This window comes from Oenanthe melanoleuca, chromosome 2, assembly GCF_029582105.1.
Source record: "Oenanthe melanoleuca isolate GR-GAL-2019-014 chromosome 2, OMel1.0, whole genome shotgun sequence".
NCBI classification, from domain to species: Eukaryota; Metazoa; Chordata; class Aves; order Passeriformes; family Muscicapidae; genus Oenanthe; species Oenanthe melanoleuca.
Window position 1 is genome coordinate 116,964,872 of NC_079335.1, and position 23,447 is coordinate 116,988,318.

The 23,447-nt window shown below is 37.8% G+C and overlaps 1 protein-coding gene across 4 annotated transcripts in view; it reads left to right on the top strand.

Moving 5' to 3' along the window:
- The window catches only part of OSBPL3 (oxysterol binding protein like 3), an 82,742-nt gene that overhangs the window by 39,684 nt on the left and 19,611 nt on the right, over positions 1 to 23,447 (top strand). The window contains exons 4-15 of one of the 4 annotated variants that reach the window (XM_056482697.1): positions 4,601 to 4,720; positions 4,926 to 4,979; positions 5,188 to 5,301; positions 6,064 to 6,234; positions 9,705 to 9,831; positions 10,662 to 10,765; positions 10,910 to 11,002; positions 11,599 to 11,755; positions 14,105 to 14,235; positions 16,672 to 16,779; positions 19,558 to 19,692; positions 20,383 to 20,476. In XM_056482697.1, coding sequence (XP_056338672.1) covers positions 4,601 to 4,720; positions 4,926 to 4,979; positions 5,188 to 5,301; positions 6,064 to 6,234; positions 9,705 to 9,831; positions 10,662 to 10,765; positions 10,910 to 11,002; positions 11,599 to 11,755; positions 14,105 to 14,235; positions 16,672 to 16,779; positions 19,558 to 19,692; positions 20,383 to 20,476 — 1,408 coding nt within the window. The remainder of the gene's footprint in view (positions 1 to 4,600; positions 4,721 to 4,925; positions 4,980 to 5,187; positions 5,302 to 6,063; positions 6,235 to 9,704; positions 9,832 to 10,661; positions 10,766 to 10,909; positions 11,003 to 11,598; positions 11,756 to 14,104; positions 14,236 to 16,671; positions 16,780 to 19,557; positions 19,693 to 20,382; positions 20,477 to 23,447) is intronic. The other 3 variants (XM_056482698.1, XM_056482699.1, XM_056482700.1) reach the window with 3 other exon arrangements.

Here is a 23,447-nt window from a genome sequence, read left to right on the forward strand (position 1 = left end):
GGTGAAGTCTGCCCAAAAAAACAGCAGGATCTGAATTCTGAGTGTCTCATGGTTTCCTAGACATAGACTTTTCTGCATCACACAAGTGACCTGGGGTTGGGATATGGAAGAACAGTCGTGCCAGGCTGCTGTGTCTGCTGAAGTTTAGTTACACTGGAGGGCTGTTGTGTGAAGCATGACTCCTGTGGTGCAGAAAATGAGCCACTCTGACAGAAAGGAGTTGACTTAAGCAGGGCTGCAGGACTATGAGGGATCCACTCCTTCCATTGCTATATTTGGTACCCATTTCCTGCCTGATATAGTACATTTGCTGTCTGAACTGAGCAGGTTAACAGCTAATCCTCTTCCACTAAATTCACCTTCACTTTGAAGCCCCATGCAAAGTTGGAGGCTACTGCCACTTCCCACCTCTTTGCTTTTCTCTTCCCCTCTCCTTCAGTTATGGAAAGGGATTTCTTCCAGAGAGACACAACTCAAATTCAGTTTTGTGAGGAAAGAAAACTGGTGTTAACCTTCCTTAAATTTAAATTGACCTGTTAGCAAAAGAAGGTATGTTGTGCTCATTATTTTTAAATCTGATACGTTAACTAACTTTTAAAATAGGTCCACCAGGGAAAAGCTTTGTGACAGAGGAACCATTTAAAAAAAACTCATGTTCCATAAAAGAAAACTAAATCACTTCTGCCAATTTTATCAACCGTGACAAATGCCTTAGTTGCAGCTGATGCCAGCCCTTATCCTCCTCAAAGCAGGTTTCTATTTTTGGCAGTTTAAAATATTTGGTACAATCGACTGCATTTTGCACTGGAAGAAAGTGTGCCACTGTCATCTGTTTTGTTCAGGGAACTGCAACTGCAAGCATCAGTCTGAGTGCCATTCAGAATCATTACTTCACACTTTCCCCTGAAATAATTTGCCTTAAGGAGCTCAATGGTGCAGAATATTGTAGCAAATGAGAAGGTTTTTATTATATCAAACAGCAAATTAATACATTTACCTAATAATGGACTTATTTCTGGAAGACCAAAATCTGTGAGTTTTTTTCTTCAGCCATAGACCAAGTGTGGGCCAAGGAGTGTGTACAGGGGGATTTTTCAGTGCTGATCTGAAATGAGCACCTCTGGACCTGAGAAAAGTGAAGATTTTTTTCCTCCCTTAGCCTCAAGTGAAATTTTTCCTGAGCAGCAAATGCAGTGTTGATCATTTTTGTGTAGATTTTGGCCCATAATGATGCAAATCTTTTGCAATGTCATAATCTTAAAACATCTAGACATCAGACTTATGCTAGAATTGTTAATGCCATTCATCTGGGAGTTTTGGGGTCTTTTTGGGGGGGTGTGTCTTTTTTTCAAGTTAGTGCCATGTTTTGGGCTATCTCTTTCAGTTCCCTCTTGTGGGGTAAGAATGAGCAGAAGGGAGTATAATCTGAATGCTTTCAGGAAATCCTTTGTCTCCAGTTTGCTCTTCTGCTATTTCAGAGTGATGAGGAGAGATGATAATCGACCAGCCTGATTCATTTGCCTTCATTTTAGAGAGTAAGCAGTTTTCTTTCACTCCTGCAGCTGCTCCCAGGAATAGCCAGCTGAAGCTTTTTCCTCATTCAGTGAGGTGTCAAATCTCCCGCAAAACAAAAAACCTGGTCAGGATCTGTAGGGTCTGGGTCAAGCACATGCATCCAAAACCAGCAGTGGTTTTGAAAAATGTGAGAGTTTGTTCAGGTGGGAAAGGTTGGATTCTTCTGGAAGGATGTATGTGGAAAAAGACAGATTCTGTTAATGCATCATGGCACCTTGCATGGATCCAGCAGATCCCCAGCTGTTAATTCTGTGAGCTTTTAAGAGGATCCATTTCTAATTCAACTAAGCTACCATCACATACAGCTGACAATTGAGGTGTGAGGTTCCCAGGGTAGAGAGATGAGTAGCAGACTTGCCTTCTAACTGAGATTTGGCAGGCTGTCAAGCCTGCTTGAGGGGAAGCAGTGCTTCCACTTCAGCTTTTCTTCCCATCTTCACACTTTTTATTTGAGAAGGCACATTCTAGGCCACCTTGCTCACCTCAGGATCTGTGATAAATATGACTTTTCTGCAGGATGTGAGAGATACCTTGTGTCTGGACTGCAGGAGAGGTCCAGGCTAAATTTGAGTTGTAATGCAGGGAACATCGTGTTCTATATTAAAAATTTGATCAAAACTATTAATGCTGTATATTCCAGATGGGTGTAATTGGCTGAACTGATTCTCAGCTGATTCCTTTCTCTTCACCTCACACATCCAGTATCATGGGTCTGTCTCATTTCAGGAGTGCCTTTCTTTCTAAGCTTTTCTTTCTAGAAAGATGAGGCTCCATGGTGACTCATTGCAGCCTTTTTGAGTACTTAACAGAGCATATAAAAAAGACAGAGTATTATTTTTTGCATAGTGATAGGACAGGGGAGCATGGTCTTAAACTGAAAGAAGGGAGATTTAAATGGGATGTTAGGAGATTTTTTTTAGTGAGAAAATGAGACCACTGAAGCAGGTTGCTCAGAAAACTTGTGGATGCCCCAGCTCTGGCAGTGTTTAATGCCAGGCTGAATGGGGCTCTGAGCAACCTGGTCTAGTGGAAGGTTTGGAACTACATGATCTTGTAAGGTCCCTTCCAACCTGAGATAATCTATGATAATGTAAATCTTCCTCAATTGAGATTTCTGCTTGTCTCCTACTATCAGACCACTCTTTCAGTGATAACTGTGTTTATGCTTAACCAGACTCTGAAAACTTAATCCCAAAGCTGGAGTAAGTTTTGGTTTTGTTTATTTATTTATTTTTTTTTGGTAGGTACAATACCAGAATATTGAAAATGATCTGCTGTTCACTGCTAATTAATTCAGATTAATTCTCAGTGGAAAAGTTATGTGCTTGGGTAGTGCAGTTTAGTGTATGTTGGCAAGACAAGGGAAATAGCTTGCTTGGTATTTGGGCAAAGCAGCTTCTAAGCCCTTCTGGCTACTTTCAAGAAGAAAGAAACAAAACCATAAACACAACATTTTCCTTAATCTTGCAGCTGTTCCTGTTAGTTCCTAATTAGAATTATATGACAAAATGTGTTCTCTCAAAAATTTTGGTTGGGACATTTGCACTTTTGACTTGTGTTGAGGTAGTACAACATCCTTGGATGGTCTGTAGGGTGTTGATTGACAGGAGCTGCTCAGCCCCACATTTTCACTGCCTGTGGCCTATTGTGTGCTGAGTGTTGGGAGACTAAACTCAAAGCAGGAAAGCAGAGCAGCTTATCAGTTTGTTCTATAAATGAGGCACAAGGAAAATAACAGAGAAATAATGGAGTGCCATCAATAGATTCTTTTCAAAGATGGTTTGCTTGTAATGTGTAATGCCTTATTACACAAGTAATGACTATATCACCTGATGTAATATTTTTCTGGGTTTATAGAGATGAATTTTAAGGATTCTGAAGATGTATAAATGAGCACAGCTAGCACACTTGCTAATTTTTAAATTTTGTTTAATTTTTCATTTTAAGGTGTTTGGGTTTTTTTGGTTTTTTTAGACAATCAAGTTCTCTTTGGGAATACTTCCCTATATATCTTACAGGGAGCACCATGAGTACTTACCTACCTGGAATAGTTCTCTTTTCCCTGATTTTCTTCATACTAGTCATTTTTTGTTTTTATACTCTATGTATTAAAGCATTCTTTATCTTTTTCAAATATAAGGGGATGGTACTAGCACATAGCATTTCCTGTCAGTTATTTATAATTCTACATCTGCCAAATCCTGGCAGTAAATAATTCATGAGGTCTCTGATCAGAAATCTTGAAACTCATGTTACATTGTCATTTGTAGTTGTTCCATAAATAAAAACGATAAAAATACTGTGAGATTTAGACTCTTCTCTGTTTTATTGCTGCAGGGTCTTGCATTTAAGAGTTCCTTGAGGCAAAAAAGAGAGATTCACTTTTAATTAGTTTTATCTGATGAAGGGTGACTTCTGTTTTTCTTGTAGTTTTCATTTATGTCATATTCCTCATGGTACTTGAGTTACTTCCCTAGCTTTTAAATTAGTTTTTAGTTTAGTTCGATTTAATTTATTTTATTGTTTTTACTTTAGGGAAGCTGCAGCTTACACCAAACACAAAACCTTGAGTTACTGAGAATGGGCAAAAGACTTTTTATAGAAAAAAGGTTTTCATTATTAGTGTCTTATTTTTTGCTTCATAACCTACAAAACCTATCCTTTTAACACAGGCTGTTTCTGTCTCTGATGGCAGAAGGCTTTCTGCTAAATTGTGACTATGCTGTGGTTATACACTCTGTGTGTGTATGTATGTGCAGGAAAAGATACATATAAAATTCTGGCAAGCATGTACATTCAGTGAAGGATGCTGTCATAAAAACTGATATTTAGTGGTATTGTTTCTATCAAAATGAAAAAGAACCTTATCTCTCTGATGATACATAACAAAGTGTAAAGATGGATCCTTATTTCAACATCAATTGGGTTTTGTCTTTTTTTCTTATAGCCTTCTTCTTCTTGAATCTCTCTTAACAATTCAGTTCTTTGGAAGAAATAAGATCTACATTTGGATTTTCTGTTTAAGCAGGACAGCTGGGAAATTGTAGAAGGACTCCGGGGAGCAATGAATTGTACCCAGGAGCCACAGAAGCAGGAGGGATGCTTGCTGAAAAAGAGGAAATGGCCTCTGAAAGGCTGGCACAAGGTAGGGAAGGAGTGTGTCTGAAAGCTTGATGCCACATGAGTGGGACTTACTTGGTGTGGTTTTGTGACAAAAAGGTTATTTAAAAGCAGAGAAAAGCATTCTCCAAAGAAATGGAAGGGGGGAGGATGTGTTTGTGCTATTTTTCTGTTTGTGGCTCTTTTGGTGTGTTTTGTTTGTTTTTAATTCTCTTCATTTCTGTTTACAGAGGTACTTCTTTTTGGACAGAGGGATTTTGAAATATTCTAAATGCCGAGCTGATGTAAGTGACCTGAAACTCTTTAAGGCCTTTATAAAGTAACAAATATCAAGAATAACAAAAATTCCCTACTGTTGGCAACAAGAAATCAAGTTTTCAGTAATTCTAAACAGTAGGTTGAGAGGGGAAGAAATGCTGATTTCTGAAGGTAATATTTATCCTTTTACTTTCATCTGGAATGATTGTGTTTTTACTCTTCACTTTTTTGCAGATAGAGAGAGGAAAACTTCATGGCTGTATTGATGTTGGACTTTCTGTCATGTCTGTAAAGAAATCAACAAAATGTATAGATTTGGATACAGAGGAGCAAATATACCACCTGAAGGTAGGTCTTCAAGACTGTCATAACCTTGCTCCCAAACTAATGATATTAGCTGTGTTAGGTGAAGCACATTTTTTTTTTTGACAGCAAGAGGTCTGTTAGTTACACTAATAACTTCTTAGTCTCATCAGATTAGTTTGCACTGAATAACCTGAGAGATTTTATTGTACAGTTTCAGGACCCAGAATCAGTAACTCTGTTCTGAACAGAAACCTTGAAGATGCCTTGTGTTTAGCAGCAATTTTTTTTCACTTCTTGCACACTTCTTGCTTTTATTTTCAGTAGTTTTATCTTCATCCTTGTCCTTCCTACAGGAAGTGTTTTCCATAGTGAAGTGTTGGGGATTTATACTTGTGGAATAAATTGTTTTGAAATACATCACCAAAATCAAATTTATATTTATAATTAGTTTAACACTGACCTAGCTTTAACAATGGCAATTAAGAAATGACAAATTAAATGTGAGGGAGGTTATTCAAATTTTAAAGGTTTTTTTAATCTGTAAGTTGCTCTAGTATTGTGTTCTGCATTGGAAGACATAATTGCTAACTGCAGTTCCCTTTTTTCCTGACTTTATCTTGTGATGAATTTTCTGTCATGCCTAAGCTCACACAGTTCATTTTGGTAGGAGCATCCTTAGAAAAACTTTCCCAATACTTTGCCAGTAAAGGTCAGCCAGGCTAGCTGCCTAATGAGCACAAAATACCATCATTTCTTTGTCAGTTATTTTGGATGTGAGTGTCTGAACCCTGGAATCTTGTGTAGGTGAAGTCTCAGGAGCTGTTTGATGAATGGGTAGCAAAACTTCGCCATCACAGGATGTACCGCCAGAATGAAATCTCCATGTTTCCTCACGACGCCAATAATATTTTCTTCCCTGCATCTACTACTACAGATTCTGTCCCTGGTTTCTGTGATTCTACTCCAGGTAGAAAGGTAAAAGTTTTTTTTTATTTATTTATGTTTATTTTATTTATAAATAATGAGCTTTCATAAGGAATTAAATTAGTCTAATGTGTGTTCATTAAATAAAGAGCGTAATGGAAGTTTGTGGTGGCATTTAAGTTATGTTCTAAAATGTCAAGAGGAAAATTTATTGTTTATTGATTTACATCCAAGCAGTTTCCTTTATGATGCTGTTAAATTTTAGAGTAGTTTTTCATTATTTTAATCCAGTAAATTGTATTTTTACAGTGAATTTCAAATCTGTGTATTGAGTTAGATTCCTCATCATTTTTGGGACATATATTAGTATTTGTCTGATATGTGTTGGTGAATATTAGTCATAGAAGAGTACTCAGCTAGGTATTTTTTTCCCTTTAGCATTTTGCTGTATATCCTTTAGCTAATAAACCCTCTCTCCTTTTACATGAATGAAGCTGACTACTTATCTAAGGAGTATATAGGAATTATACAAGAAGCCATCAACTGGGAGCACTATTTATATTTTTAGCTGAGGCAGAAGCATTATTCAGATAAATCCAAGGGCTGTGCTGTGGGCAGATATGGGGTCTGGATGGGTCCAGTCAGCAGTGTACTTGTCTTTTGGTCAAGTCTGTGAATTACTTTCACAAATGACCTGACAAATGTTCAGTCCAACCCCATAAATGATCTCTTTGCAGTTTCCTGGAAGATGGTTTGTGTTCTGTGCCTGTACACAGCCTCTGTGCCTTCAGCTGTCTGTACATTGACTGGCTGACCTTCAGCCAAAGCAGCTCTTCTGCTCCAATGTAGAATCCCTGGTTGCTTTTGAGAATCAAAAAAAACCTGTTCTGTGTTACTACAATTGAAATGTACTAGCTGTGTCAGTCAGCTCCAGAATAATTACTTTATGATCTGAGCAGGCTTGTTCCCCAGTACCCCAATTCATCATTGGTCCTGTAACTGGGTGTGAGTTTTAGCAAGCACAGAGCTGTGTCTGAGCAGCTCTTTGCTCGTGGCTGGGAGGGAGGGGGTGTGTGTGAGCAGCAGCTGGAGGAACAATAACCCACCCTGGGGAATGGGGCCGCTCTGCGGAGCTGCCTGCGCGCATCTCTGCAGCTCCAGCCTGCTCTCCTGGGGCACTTCTGCAAGGAAAGGCAAACCTCCTGTGGCCACTTAGTTATTTTCTCCTGAAAGACAGCAGGGATTGAAGTGGGGAAGAATAGCAAGAACATTGCAAAGTCCATGGTATGTTTGTACCCCTCAAAAAAACCCCCGAACCAATGTGACCAGCATATCTAAAAATCTATACTTAGTGTCAGGAAACTAACCATTTCTTCTTTGGCATGAAAGACTTTAATTCAGACTATTAATCCAGATTTGCACTGCAAAGAAGCCCTACTTATTTTCATGTGAAAAATAGAAGGGGATAGTTCTTAAGCTGCAGTTAATCACCTTAGCTGTGCTCAAGCTAAATGGAAGTCTGCCAAATTACACCAGCCTTAGCTTGGTGTTAGTTGATATCACTCCAGCACTAAGGTTATTTTGAGAAATACATATCAAATGAACTTTGAGTTGCATTTTATGTGCTTTTAGCAACACCTGATCAGTTTTCACATCTTTTTTTTATTGTTGTTGAGAGACAGGTGTAGATATCTACACATGTTTGTGTGGAATTCTTGGATTTTAAAGCTTAACTGTTCTGATCCAAAGCAAAACTATGAAAACTGGAGCTACACAATCTCTCTCTTGTCTGCTTCTTGGCAATCCCTGCTTCCTTCTTTCCTCATGCTCATGTCAGTCATGTATATGAGTTTTGGCAAAGTTGGTTTGGTGAGGCTAATTTCTGAAGAGATAAGTGTGGAATTGGTTCACAAAATGCCAGTAAAATTGCCCAACATTAAATTCAGTTTACTTCTGCTTTTAAAGGTGCTGAGATTATTATTTGGATAGATATATTTGTGTGTATATATATATATATGTCTAAATATATGACTAAAGCTTGTACAGGAGTAAGCCAGCTAAGCTGCATTGATTAATTTAAAAACAAGTGTGCTCACTGATGCTTTCTGCTATTGCATACTGACACAATACCAAATGGATGGTGCATTTTATTTTATTCTGAAACTCGGGTTGGTGGTTATGCTGTAAATTTAAAAAGGTCAACTAGGAAAGCTGCAACTGACTGAGATGTAGATGAAATTTCTTATTAATAGATTTAAAATTAATACTACTGGAGTTCTGATATAAGGTGAGCAGGAGGTAAAAAAGTTTGTAAATTGTATGCCTCAGAGAAGAGCCAAACAATTTAATCAGCTTTTCTCATAACCAGTAAAATGGCTGTGTAGTGGCACTCAGATGAAACTGCTTAAAACTGATTATTAACAAGATGTTGACAAAGTAAGTGATTTGTGCATCCTCCTGACCTGGGTTTTATTGAAAATGAAAGGTTTATTAAGTTGTACAATTATTTAGGTATTTGAATGGCTATTATTTGTAGTTACATTAGAGAAAAAAACAGCATTATAGGCCACAATCAACTGGTAACAATACTGGGTAAAAATTTCTTCCCATTGGAAGCTATTTAATTAATCTCAGTTAGCTCTTATGGAGAATTTCCATAATCTCTTGAAGCAATTGATGATGGGCACTTCTGAAATTGAACCAAGTGTGATATATTTGCTGAGGTGTCAAAGGGTAGTCTTTACCCAGATAAGGTGTATGGCCATCCTTGTATTAAGGCCTGTCAAGCAAATCCATGCTGAAGACATTCAACCTTGTGTAAAATTTTAAATTACATCTAGTGTCAAAATTTTAAATGATATTTTGCTTTTACACTGAAAAACAGCTTTAACAAATCTGTGTGTTACATCTAAGTTACTTTTGGGGCTTCTTTGGGAAAGATGGAGGAGGAACAGGATGTCTGAATTTGGTCCTTTTCAGATATACTTTAATGTTTTACAGAATCATTAGGTTGGAAGAGACCTTCAAGACCATCAAGTCCAACCCATTCCCCAACACCTCAACTAGACCATGGCACCAAGTGCCACATCCAATCTTCTTTTAAACACATCCAAGGATGGTGACTCCACCACCTCCCTGGGCAGACCATTCCTGTACTTTATCACTCTCTGTAAAAAACTTCTTCCTAATATCCAACCTATATTTCCCTTGGCACAGCTTAAGACTGTGTTAAGTTGACTGAATTTATGCAGAACTTTGCCCTTCCTCACAGTTTAGTTTTCAGCAAATTTTCATGGTTTTCCTACTGCTTGTGGGCAGCAGTTACATTAGTTATCATGGCATTATGCTCAATGACTATGTACAATATACTAGTCTAGATCACACACCTTTTCCCCCTCCATGTAATTGATGCTTTCAGTCCTTGTCCATGATCATGGTCCTCAACTATTGATTGTCAGAATTTGTGCATACACCACTTAAAAATTGTGTGTTAATAATTCACTTGTTCTTCTTTGGAGCAGGCAGGCAGCTTGACCAAACAGAATTCAACATCAACTGGAGGTAATTTGTCATTTTCATTTTCAAGTAATGAGTCCAGGATTTCATCTTGGCTACAGTCTTCTGAAGACATGGAAAAATGCTCAAGAGGTAATGATACTTGAAGAAAGTTGAAAGTAGCCTAATATTTTCCTTAGTTTTTCTTAACAATGAGAGTATTATACACTAAGTAGTTATTAGTGTTAGAATTTTTTCTGAAACTGGAGGAAGAAAAGAGATGGCTGTTGATTAAGTGGTTACTCACTTGTGTGCAAAAGAACTGGTAATTTTGGGTGTGGGGGCATCAATTGTGGGCAGCTCTACAAGGAGCCAATGCATTTCAGTACAGTTTCTTTTATATGGGAACATCACGTTCAATAGTAAGATTTGAACATCCTTAGGCTGGAAAAAGGAAAGCATCCAAAACCTTGTAACCTAAAAAGCACTAAGTTTTTGTGCTTCAAAGTCATCTTCTGCTTTCATGCTTTCCTAAGAGCATGAAGATCTTTCTCTTGTTGGCAGTGTCTATGTGATATTTATTTGTTAAATTTCTACCTGCCAGTGTGCTTCAGCTCTAATGCAGAGGAGCCTCACCTCTAGGTCTGAATGCACAATTCAGTGTTGATGCCTGTGGCATTATTACCCTCAGCATGAGGAGCTCTGACAAATCTCAAACTGCAGAAATTATCACATTACTCTCATTTTTCTGCATCCAGCTAGAGAAAGATATGATCATCATACACACCACATAAATGCATTTGAATATTTTGAATTTGAGCTTGACTAAAGGATGCAATAATTTTATCCAGCAGTCTAGTGCTTTTAGTCAATGAATAACTTAAGCCAGCTACAATCAGAACAGGACTAACCTGAAAAGAAAGAAAACTGTCAGTGTGTTTGTTACTTTAGGGCAACTGAAAATATTCTCTTGTTCCAAACAGACCTCTCCAACTGTCACACATATTTACTGGAAATGAACCAGCTGTTACAGAGCATGGATGTTCTTCACAGGACATATTCAGCACCTGCTATAAATGCTATGCAGGTTTGTTGTTTAAAAACAAAACAAAAAACTTTTTTCCCTTACAATTCCAGAAAATAACCCCAAATCCTAAAGAATCGAGGTGTTTCTCAGCATTGTTAGATTTATGGCAGTCTGTGTTGTTTCTGTCCTGTGTGTTGTTAAAAGGTTGGACCTTTTGAAAGCCCAAAGAAGGAAAAGAGAGCACACAGGAGGTGGCGATCCAGAGTTGTTGGGAAAGAGGCTAAAGGAATGTTACAGGTACCTCCAGTCCTTTCAGAGTCCTTTCTTCCCCAGACCTTAGATATTGGTCACTTCTTGGCATGACCACTTAAGGAAATATGAACCCTTTTTAGGTAGAGTCCTGTGTTAGCTCATTTTTGTATCAGACAAAACACAAATGTGTTGTCATTGATATCTGCAGTAGAATCTGCCCTGTTACCTTCAAGACACTGGCCATGTTTTTTACCCATTTTCAGTCTTCTCTTATTTGTTGCATTGTTTTTTGGGTTTTTTATAAGTACAGATTTTTGCAACATCCCTAGGTAGTTTTGTGCATGTTTGCATCCAGAGGCCCTGTGATTAGATACTTATAAGTGTGGGGAAATAACCTAGCATATGTAATAGATCTCAGTGGGCTTAGTTTTTTTGAGTTTAGCAATCTTCCATTATGGCACTTTGGGCAATGTTATATCTCTGGTTTCATTTGCCAGGTGTCACCCATTCAAAGCTTATTGATAATTGACAGTAATTTTTTTCATTTTTTGTGTCTCCAACATGGAATCCAGGTGGATGCAATAAAATAAAATTTTATTTACAATTTATAAAAACATCACAAATTATTATCCTACTTACAGGTGCCTTCAGTATTTTCTGCCCCTATGAGACTGCATGCTTCCAATCCAAACTTATCTACAATAGATTTTGTAGAGGAGAAAAATTACTCTGATGGCTCTGAAACATCATCAGAATTTACTAAAATGCAGGAGGACTTATTTCATGTTGCACATAAAGGTAAATGAAATTGTCTTTTATAAATGGTTTTGTATAATCCTAGTTTGGACAAGGAAATGACTTCTGAGAATGCTTCCTGTTTATTGTTTAGAAAAAGGAGAAAACACTCTTCCTTTAATTTCCTTGAGGAATTGCAAGTATTGAGTTCTTGAGTCATTTGAAAAACGTGGCTTAATCACCAATTTTTAGGGTTTTTATTTAATAGAGAACTGCCCCTTGTTTTAGAAGCCTAGATTGTTTAATTTATTGCCAAAAGGTAAAATACCTAAAATGGGTTGCTAGAAATACAGCAGACTGTACTCTCTTGTGTTTGCATGCATATTGGTGCATATGGGCACATTTATGTCTCTATATTCTGTGTGCTTCACTGTAGTTCAGAGTCAACATTTGTTGGTGATGCAAGGGTTGCTATGGTAGTAACCTATTTTTAGTGAATACAGGAGAGTAAATCATGCAAAGCAGCCAGAGGGGGAGCTTGACTAGAAATATTTCTTCCCTCAGAATCATTTTTCATTAGCAGTGCTTTGTTCCATCACCCTTGCACCAGAAACATTTTTATTGTTTAAGTGATCTTGGTGAGGGAGGCACTTAAGCATTTATAGCTGGAAGGCTTTTGGGAGGATTGGCTTTGTCCCCTTTGGCACAGGATAATGGCTGATGGTATCAATAAGCATTCTGTGCTTGCTGTTTCCCTTTGGAGCTGATGTATCCTGATTCTGTTACGTAAGAAATGTAGTAAACTTCATAAAGCAAATTATAGTCAAAACTGACCTATGTTTTCCAAAAAAGAAAAGTAGTGAGGGTGGGATGCAGTTGGAAAAGTTGCTGTTCAGCAGAGCAAAGAAATCACCTACTCAAGATCATCTTACTGGAATTGTCCATGACAGAAATTTTGGTTAGATTGATCCACACAATTGAATTAACTTTGCTCTATTGACTGCAGAATCATTTTATAAAGAGGATAAAGAATTTCTCTCTAAAGCTGCTTCATAGCACACCCTTTCCAAAATATAGTAGTGGAGAAAACTCGTGTCACCTTTTTGATACAAATTGAATAAAATGTAATGTTAGTAGTTTGGTAGATAATAATTCTTGAAAAGTAAAGTTAGTATACAACATATTAAATGTCTTTGAAGGTCACTGAAGATTCTTATCATATTATCTACATAAAAAAGAAAGTGTAGCAGAATAGATACCAGTGGATATATTTCCCTCCCCATTCTGTGATACTTGTTAAAGACTTCTTTGGATAGTATAAGAATTAGCTTTGGTAATGATTTGCAGTATTGGAATATAAAAATAAATTAAAAATAATTTTTCAGAAGACAAAATTAGTGAAATGATGAAGATTCAAGTTAACTCAGAGTGGATGATTAGGAAAGAGAAATATTGGGAATTTCTTGCTGTTTTCCCTTTTCATGCATCCATACTCAGATTTTCAATCTTCATGACCCTGTAAATGGATTCATTTTTGCATATGACTGTCTTACAGGGCTTGATTAGGTCTTCAGAAGTCCTCTAGTAGTCCAGTCAGATGAATATTTAAAACCTATGCAGACAAATACTGCTCAAATAAATTTTTATTCCTTGTGGTTAAAGAGAAAATGCAATGTCGTAATGGTGAAAAAAAAATCTAGAAGTATATTTCCCCTAAATAAACCCCTGTAGTGATTTTAAAACTGCATGATCTGTTGGCTGATTTAAATGTATTGGGCTGGTGATAGTGCCCCAGGAATGAGCAGCAGTAGCAGCATAACATGGAACATAATTCAGGATCTGACCCTTTGAGTCACTAAGTCATCTAACAAGCTGAAATTTCTCTGTCACAGAGATAACAAAACACAACATCACAGTTGACTTGCTTGTGGGGAAACTACTAACCCTATAGCTGTGGCACAGTGTGTGTTATAGCTGCCCTTTTTTTGATTTTTTTTTTTCCTATTTGATTTTTTTCTTTTGTCTCTTCTTCTCCCCCACTGGAATTTATAGAGGAATATGGAATAGAGTCATGACCATCTGAAGATTCAAGCTAATTGGGAAACAAAAGCAAGTGAAGAGCAGATGTGGTTAGTTAGCTTTGTTGCCATCTGTCACAAATAATCAGAGTAATTTTGACTGTGGCTAATATAGTCAACGCAATAGCCTTCACCATAAACATCTCTCCTACAAAAAAATCTACCCTATAACTTGATTAATATTACTTGTTTTTAGTAACCCACCCTGGATATCTTAACCTAAATTCTTGTTTCTGTCCCCATAAATGATGCTTTATTGGGGTTTTATGTAACTGGTGTGTATACAATTGGTTGCAGCTGCTTTTAACTATCACTTTTTATGACATTGTTCTAGTTTACTTCACCTTGAGGTCAGCTTTCACCACCATATCTACAGAGAGAGAAAAGCTGAAGCAGATGCTGGAGTATGATGCATCCTCATCTCCATCTGCACAAATAGTGGGCTTGAAGAATGCCTTAACATCTGTAAGTGACATGCTGAAGCTCACCAAGCTTCATTGTCATCAGATACAACTTTTAAATTTTACAGTAGTTAATTTCTGTTTCTTTAGTGTCAGCTGTGTGCTAAAACTTGCAGAATTTAATCATAGTAAGTTATTATAGATTGTGTTTTTCAAAGACTTTGCTAAATGTTAAAGGTATTGTCAAATAATTGGAGTTTGATAAATGGATTGATTTAGGTATGTAGTCTAATCTGTATTATTTGAGATAAAGAATCAGAGGGCTGCTCTGTGACTGAGTCTGCTTCCTTTCTAAACATGCTGCTACTCACTTCTGATGGGTTGCAGGTTTCCTTTTCCTTTTCTTTACCTAAACAGCACTCAAATATTCATTGTATGACTTGGCATAAAATAAGGTGAGAGTAGCTGAATGCACTCAGCTGTCCCTTCTAATGCACTAGAGCTTCACCATGCTGCACCAAGACACTGCAAAGCAAATTCAAGTACAACTTGTTTTTATTGACTTCCAACCTCAATATTCTGGCAGTAATCAGTGTGATGTACATGAACTTAGATTTATTTCAGTATGAAAACTTCCCTTTGCCTTACAAAAGCTGCATGTGGTTGCAGTTTTTCAGTGCATGACATGCCTCTTTGCTGGACCTACAGAGGCTGCCATGTCTCCACAGCATTCAGAGAAAGTTGAAGCCTATTGCATAGTAACTGTACTCATCCACTTCTTTGTTTTTGGCTAGTACTTGAATAGGTGACTTTTATTTTTGCAGTGTTGTCTACCATTTTATATCAGAAATTCAGTTTTAAGATTGCTGAACTCAGTGAACACTCAGCTCGGCATGAATTGTTTTGTTTTCTGGGCAGTGAAATTTGATTGTCCATCTTTGTCCTGTACATGTCCTTGAAAAATAATTCTGTTAGGTCTTATCTGATGCTTAATTAGTCTTGTAGCCCATCCAGAAGTCATCTGTGAACCTTGGATATTCCAGTAAGGTATTCACCTGTGAGGAATCTTCTTAATCTGCAGATCTGTCATGTCACAATGCCAACAGAAATTTTCTCACCCCGTGCAGCAGAGATCCTGTAGGGGAATGGAATGAGCTTCCTTTGAAGACATTTGGAAGCATGGATATGATAAACTTGACAAATTTTAAGACTTTTTTGCAAGAGGGAGTCTTGTGTTAATGACTTTGGCTTAGTGTTTGTTGTTGTTCATTTTAGTTTGTTTTCTGTACAGGAGGAATAATAAAAAAAAACACTCACAGGTTGAGAGCTACCAAACATAAGTCTGTTTTTCTCCCATCAACCTGGCAGTGAAAGAAAAATGAACTATTTAAAGTGGATAAACCACCACAAAACTAGCATGTCTGCCTCTGCTATTCCCTCATTAGGAAAGTATCCTTGACCTACACACATTCTAAAAAAAGGAAATACAGAGTGGGAAAAGATACAATATTTCTGGTTTGGGGGGGAGGAAGAAGGGACCAGGAAGAAAACATTTTGTGGCAAATAATGAGAATGGGAAGATTCTATTACAGGAGAGCTATTTTGCACTTTCCTGATGAGGTTTTAACACAATGCTGAGCATTTGACACAGTAGGAATATATATATGCCTTTATGGCAAATTCAGACCATGTACAGGTAAAGCCAGAAATAAATTTTCTCCCCTCCATCATCACATTGAGCTTACTGTCTTTCCTGCACCCAAGAGAATTTCCAGCACAAATTACTGCCAAATGCAGAAGCATATGTGGGATAAAGTGGATGTGTAAACAGCTGGGTTCTCCACATCCTGGTATTGATTCAGATCACTAAAATGGGATGTAAGCCTTCAATATGGTTCTAAAATTAGTAACACAATCTTTTATTTCAGAGACATTTTCATTTCAGGGTTAGGCTCTCTTCCTACAAGTCTACTCTAATTGACATCTGTCTATCAGATGCACCCAGAATAAGTAAATAACATGTAACAAACATGAATTTGTAGTAGAGGCTTTTTATTCTGACCACTGCCATTATAATCTGATGGGACAGGAATTGTACCTGTTACCTGTGTGAATTTGTCCTATTTCTCTGTCATTGGAAGGCAAAAGGAAACTGGCAGTATGGGAAAATCAAATGGGTTTTGGATGTTGAGAGAGTGTATGTTAGAGATGGGGGTGAAGGAAGGGAGCTTGAAAAGAAAAATATCCCTGCTGTCTTTGACTTTTTTCCTCCACTTATGTCTCTGTTCCCTCACATTGGAAAAAAACAGTTTTAATTTGAGTGATAAGGAGTAAGGCTTGAAGCATTTATAATAAATAATTTGCTGAACCAGTAAAAAAATGATATGGTGGTGTTTTATACTGCACTTTAAATAGTCTTTGCCCCTTTTTATACAATAAAGCCAGGTTTGAGTTAGTTGAGAGAACTTTATATCCCCAATATTTTTGTTAAATATTCCAGGCAATAGCACAAAACACAGATCTTAAAGACCGGTTACGCAGAATACATGCCGAATCTAAGATCATTGATTCAGCATCTAATGCAAAATCGAGCCCAGATTTGGCCAAGGTGGGTATGGATTTCCTCCCTCAGTGATGTCTGTTCCTCCAGCCCCTACATTAGACAGTGCTGCCCAGCTCCTCTCGTCCTGTTCTCCGTGTCTCCCCTGTGGTGTGGTGTGGTAGCAAAGCCAGTCTGCTTTCCTGGTTGTGAGTCATTGCTGGTGATGCACTGTGTGATACTTGATCTCAAAGAACTTCCCTTGTGAGCAGGTTTTAAGGCACATCTTCCATTGCTTTTTGCTGCTGGTTCCTGGTGTTCTCCCTCTCCTCCTGCCTGCTTCTCATTCAGCATGTACAGAGCTTGTCACACTCATGCCACTGTTTCTCTTGCCCTTTTAGTCCTCTGTTAAGTTCCAAAAATCTTTTGTTGCCCATCTAAGTGCTGTTAGCCCAGAATGCTGGCTAGCAGTGTGGATAGAGCAAGGTTTAGAACGATTATCAGACATTTCCATGAAAGGATCGAAGTGAATGACATACAAGAACCCTTTCAGCCATTTAGTCTTCTTTGTGTGAAGCCAGAGAATCTTCTACATCAAGCTAGCCAGTTTGAGATTCCACTGATGCTCAGACAGCTTTTTGGCTTGCTGCAGAATGCATGTGAATATGATGTAATTATAGGTCATAAGATGTAGGTGTTAATGGTGTTAGTGAGGGAAGCCAGAACTGTGTTATTTTTGATGGATTTTCCTAAATGTTAATTCATACAGAAACCTCTGCTGTGTTTGTAGTATAAATCTTTCATTAGAACTTGAGTGGATGTAATGCTGGGGCTTTTATGCAACTAATTATTTCCTTTTATTTTTAAAGACAGTTTAGTCATTCCAGAACAGATTCCATCTGTTCTCTTCTGGTTCAGATCTGTTTTAGTGGAGCTGTGTTTTGGTCATATTTAGCTGTTCAGTTTTGGGTTTTTTTTCCTTTAGGTAGTTGATCATTCTAACGCCTTTTGCTTTAAAACTCATGAGAATTTGAACAGCACTTGAATTGCTATCCAGAAAAAGCATTAATGCATTGTTAGTTTCAGGGGTAATTTTCTTATTTAGTGGAGGTCCTTGCAATGACAATGGGTTATTTCTGAAACTTGTGCTATGTGCTATACACACACAAAGAGACACACAAGACAAAAATAGCTTTCAGAAGGTCCTTTGGAGGTTGCATTCACAAATTCCCTCTGGCATGGCTTGGGATGGAACTTAAGGATGAAACCACTTATACTGGAGAAGCTTCATTTTAAGACTGTCTGAGGACTGTGATAAAGTAGTGCTGCTTTGAGGAAGACAGGGCCACTGCACAAAATTTGTCACTAAATGGTACATTGGGTGCTGTGATACACCTGAGAAAATTGAAGCAGTATAAAATAGTGTTGCAAGACTTTGCATCAGGGAAAGGTTTTGTTTGTCAATTGGGTAATTTAATTGTATTTCATCATGCCAAAGTGGGAATATGGAATGAGAAAACCTGAGGCTTTTGTGTTAGATATAAAAACCTGATGTTTTTATGAGTCTTTCCTGCTCATTTTCCTTCTTGGATTCAAAATAGTACTGGACACAATCCCAAGCAGCAATGCTTATGTGTGTAAGTTTTTTTTTTTTCACTTGAAGGCTAGTGTACTGCCTTCCTACAGGAGAGACAATGTTGAGGTTCTCTTTTATCCCTGCTGTAAAAGGAGGGGTTTTTCAAGTCTTTTGTATAGCAGTTTGTTTTGTTTCCATGTCACCACTATCAGCATGTACCAAATATCATTCCCTATCACAGCACAGCTTACCAGCAGAAAAGCTTTGAAAGAAGGTTTGTCAGCTTGATTGTGGGCTTGTCAGGCTGTTTATTTTGTTGTTCTGAAAGTAAAATACTACAATTCCTTCAAAATTATGGAAGTCATGGTTATAAGCCAGTAAAGCATCTCATGCAGAAAATCTTGAGAGCAGCTGATACACTCCTTTGGGCCAGCATAGCTCATTTCCTTTGCATTGGTGGAGTTACAGGGAAAACAGTAGCACATAAGCTTCTCCAACTTTTTTACTGCCACCACAGAATGAGAAGTCTCATTGCTCACCCCAGCTTTGCCAGGCCACCTTTTGGAGCTCTGCTTGCACCAGTGATGTGTGGAGCTTCCATGGGAGGGGCTATTGAGATCTCTGTGGCCTCTCTTTGTGCCTCCTGCAGCAAAAGCCATTCCAGTTACATGGCTTTAATAACATGTTAATTCTGGGTAACATGGAGGTGTGAATATGAAGGAATGGTTTCCAAAGCACAGCATAGAAAATTAGTGAAGAAAAAGGGCTAGGAAAACATTACTCATATATACTATTAAAAAGAATGCAACTTTACCCCTCTGAATTTTGTAGACTACTCTATGGCAGGCTTTGCATTAAGCAAGGCTTGAGGAGGAAAAGATAAATTAATTTGCTAAGATCAGGAAGGAATGTGAATCTAGGATGTAATATAAAGAGATGGGAGTTTTGCTCCTTTGTGGGCATTTTGATGATACACTTGAATATATCTGGCTAAATCATTCAAATAGCAAAGCATTTTTATATGCAGCACCTTAGGTGATTTACTAAATATGCATTGCTTTATTTTCCTTCTTTTTCCTTCTCTTTGTTCTGTTTTGCTTTGATTTTAAATCCCACTTTGAAACACATGCTGTCTTTCACATAAATTAAGAGGAGCATGTGCAATCTTCTCCCAGTGTTTTACAGCCCTTCAAGTTAGGAGACTGTGGAATTGCATGATGAATGTTGTTTGTGGTACTTCCTCACTCAAAACTTTTTTTTCTTTTGAACAGGAAAATTCAAGAGAAGAAGGCAGAGGTCTGGTTCACCAGGTCTCCAATGAAAGCAGACTGTCTATCGCTGACTCACTCACAGAATTTTTTGATGCACAGGAAGTTCTCCTGTCTGCTAGTTCTTCAGAAAATGAGGTCTGAGCAAGAAGATTGACATCATTCAGATGTATTTTCTTATCTGCTTATTGACATGCAATCTTTCTGAGTGCTAACTGTACGTCAGAAGACTGCCAGGAAATTTAAAATTTCGAAACATTTAGAAATTAATATGCCGTTTATATTTATTTGTTGTCATTTTCTCTTCACTGTAAAGGGTAGCAATTATTAGCATGAAGTCTTATATACACAGTGAGGGAGATGGCAATTAAGTAGCTTGTATGCAGATATTATAGTCTGCCTTTAGTCATTATACAGGTGCCCAGGGACTTGCATCACAAAAATACTTATTCATACCTGTCCTTGTGGTACTTGCAGATACCTTGGGGCTGATGTCATGCATATTGAAATTTCTTAGATCATTTTTTCCTCTCTTGGGCTCCATAAAAACCTTGGCCTTTTCATATGAGGAAATCCTTCTTAGTTGTGAAGGAGCCAAGGAGAGGAAGCATGTCTCTATTCAAGGCAAAATTTCAATTATAGAGATCTCTCCCAAACTCAATTGTGCTTCTTGGGAATTTATAGTACTTTTTTATAGTACTGAAACACAGCTTACAGGTTTCAATTATATTAAAACAGTAATTGCAGCTGAAAGTAGTAATTTCCATGTGCATTTGGGTTTATTTTAATGAGTGATGTATCTTGCTTTTTTCCCCACCCCACACTCAGGTATCAGATGATGACTCATATGTAAGTGATATCAGTGATAATATCTCAGAAGATAACCTAAGCAATGACATAGAGAATGAAAGACAAACTTTAGGTAAGTTAAGAGGGTTTTTAATGCCATGTTCTGAGAATTTTATTTCTGTTTGTTTGGAATATTTTTTTCTTCTCTTACTAGATAATTAGATATTACAGGTTTTGACATGTAAACAGCCTGTGTTTTTTCTCATATAGACTCAGATTGGTTTGGAACAGCAGATTCTGGCCAATCTGCTTATCTGAACACTGTTGATTAAGCAGGATGGTGGTTCTGTATCAGGAGGGAAACACCTATTTTCTTGGCTTCCTTGATACTCCCTCTAAGTTTCTCATGGCCACAGGAATTTTGAAAGTAGTAAGGCCCAGCCGCTTTCATTTTTTCATAAAGTTTTTTTTTCTTGTCACGCTGTTTTTTCAGTCTGCAGTTCAGAGTGCTTTCAGGAGTCCTGTTGTTTTAGCAGAACTCAGTGTTTAAAGGAACATGAGATTAATTACTCACTGGCAGCTCTGGTGCATGACCATAAGAATTTCTCTCCTGCTTGTATTAATCATGGTAGTCTTGTTAGTACATATGCTATTTTGTCCTTCTGATGGAAAGACACTCAAAAAAGGAGAATTAGTAATTGCAACCTAATTGGCTTTGTGCCTTCAACTGATTTCAGCTAAGCACAATGTTCTTCCCAGTCCAACACTGTATTTTTATTTTCAAAAATGCTGAACAGTGATTTCTTACTAGCAGCTGTTTCCTGACCATCTCCAAGGACCAGCAGATTCCTATGAGCTTGGGTAGTTTGATATGTATTCTGTAACCATTCAAAATGAAGAATTTTTAATTTTTTCCTGTAAGATAGAAAAGCATACAAATGAATTTATCTCATGATCTGGACCTTAGAGAGCTGTATTAATGTGGCAGTCAATATTTTCCTAAGAAAGACTCTCACTGAAGCTCTTCAGTATAAGAAGCATCTCTGCATGCTTTTGGTACCTGCTATTTTTGTGCTTTGGGCAGCCTGCCACTGCCATTAATAGAAAACTGGATATCTTTCCTACAAGGCTTTATCTGCACCATAAATTGTGGGATTATGACAAAATCCTCTGGCCACTGTAATGCTGAAGGTCAGATCAGATGTTGATAATGGTCCATGAAAGTCATTGACTCTAACTGGAGGTCAGATGTCTAAAGCTCCTTCATCCTGTCTGTCACAGCTCTTACAAACCAGAACTGACTGGGATTTTCTGTAATGGAGACTAGGCAAACTTCACTGCTTAGAAAATTGGACATCTGAGTATTGAAGTTCTTGCTCTACTCTGTTTTTTTCAGCAGTTTACCTCAATTAATGGACTGGTCCAGAATATGTAAATGAGTCCATTGGTTTTCTGCTTTTAATCAGAAGCTGTCAAAAGACATAGCCAAATCCTGTTTCTGGGAGCCCTTTTAAACAAGGATAAGATTTTAGAAGTTTTTACTTCATTCCTTATCTATCTAACAGAACATCCTTCTTTTTGGCCTCTTCTGGTATTAAATAAATTCTTCCAGTAGGGAAGTATAGAAGTCAGGTCCTTAACTCTCAAAAGTATAATTGTTGCAGGTAGATTTTTTGACTTAAAATGCCCATGCCATTTTTAAGCAAAAAGAATGATACAGGCAAGGGACTGCTCATAGTTTACCTGACCTTGTTAGAGTAACTCAGTCATGTGAGGTATTAGGACTTCCTAGTTTTGCCATTGGCAGAAAAGATGGGAACTCCTTCCTCAAAACTCTGAGGCTACTGATTACCCTTTAAAAGCTCCACGTGAGGCATGGGCTGGGAGGCACAGCAGGCATGGAGAAGTTTGTCCTTGTCACTGCTGTAAGCACTGCTGATACTCTGCTTATGTCAGTGGCAGAGAGGAGGAAGCACTGGTTAAGTGCATTTAAGGGCAGGGATTCTTGAGGCATGTGTAGCACAGAAAGAGATGTGCTGCCCAGTGTGGGTTTAATTCCTTCAAGACAGAGCTGTCTTGGAAAGCCAGGAAAGGACAGGGGTTGACAGGCTGAGGCTATGCCTGAATGTCCCCAAATAGTAACTGATCCTAAGGCAGGAGCTTCCTAGGTACTCCTGAGGGCGTGGAAAGAAAAAATATGTTCTTGTAGTGGCAAACACATTCCTCTCTGAAACAAAAGTGATGTACAGCTAAGCAGTATAATCACTTCAGACTAGTGCCTGTTGTGGAAGCTTGTAGCTCTATTTGGATTTCGCTACAAATCCTGTCATGGCACACTTAGAACTATTTATCCTGTTCTGATTGCTTTGATATAGCAACACAGACTTCAGATATTCATGTCAAGGACTCTCTTGACTTGTTGACTTGAGTCCTTTTTTTTTTTTTTTTCTTTTTTTTTTTTTTAAATCTTCATCAAACCCATACCTCTACAGTTGCTTCAGCTTTTCCATCCTTAAAACATGTCAGTTCTCCATCAATGTATGGGTGCATCTCAAAGTTTAAATGCTATGGGGAGCAACGTGGAAGAGCCTGAATGTAAATTCGTGGCACAGTAAATTTCCCTGGTGGGAGTATGCAAAAAAGTAGGAAAAGATCAGTAGGAGTAGTTATTATCCTTGCATCTGTAAGTTACATCTCGCCTGCTGAGAAGTGTCAACTTAATTGAAGCTCTGTCAGGGAAGGAGGTTTTATGTCCCCTAAACAGATAGGAATCCATCTCTGTTACAAACAGGATAGTTATAATATTTATTCTTTCAAATTTAGTAGAAAGTCTGAGCCTTTTCTTACAGACTTGAAGGGAAAAGAAGGTCATTTTTATGCATCTCTTGTACTTGGCATTTTACTTCCCTTAGTGTACGTAAAATGTTATTCTTAATTTTTTCATTTTTATAGCAGGCTATCTTCAAACCACAAGTGAAATACTTAAATGAATCGTGGGTGGAGGAAGGAAGTTTTGACAGAGGAAAAGATGGTTGCATTTTAATTTATGTTTGCAGAGGGGATGAAAGTAAGAAAATGTGAATTAAATTGTTCTGCCACTTCCT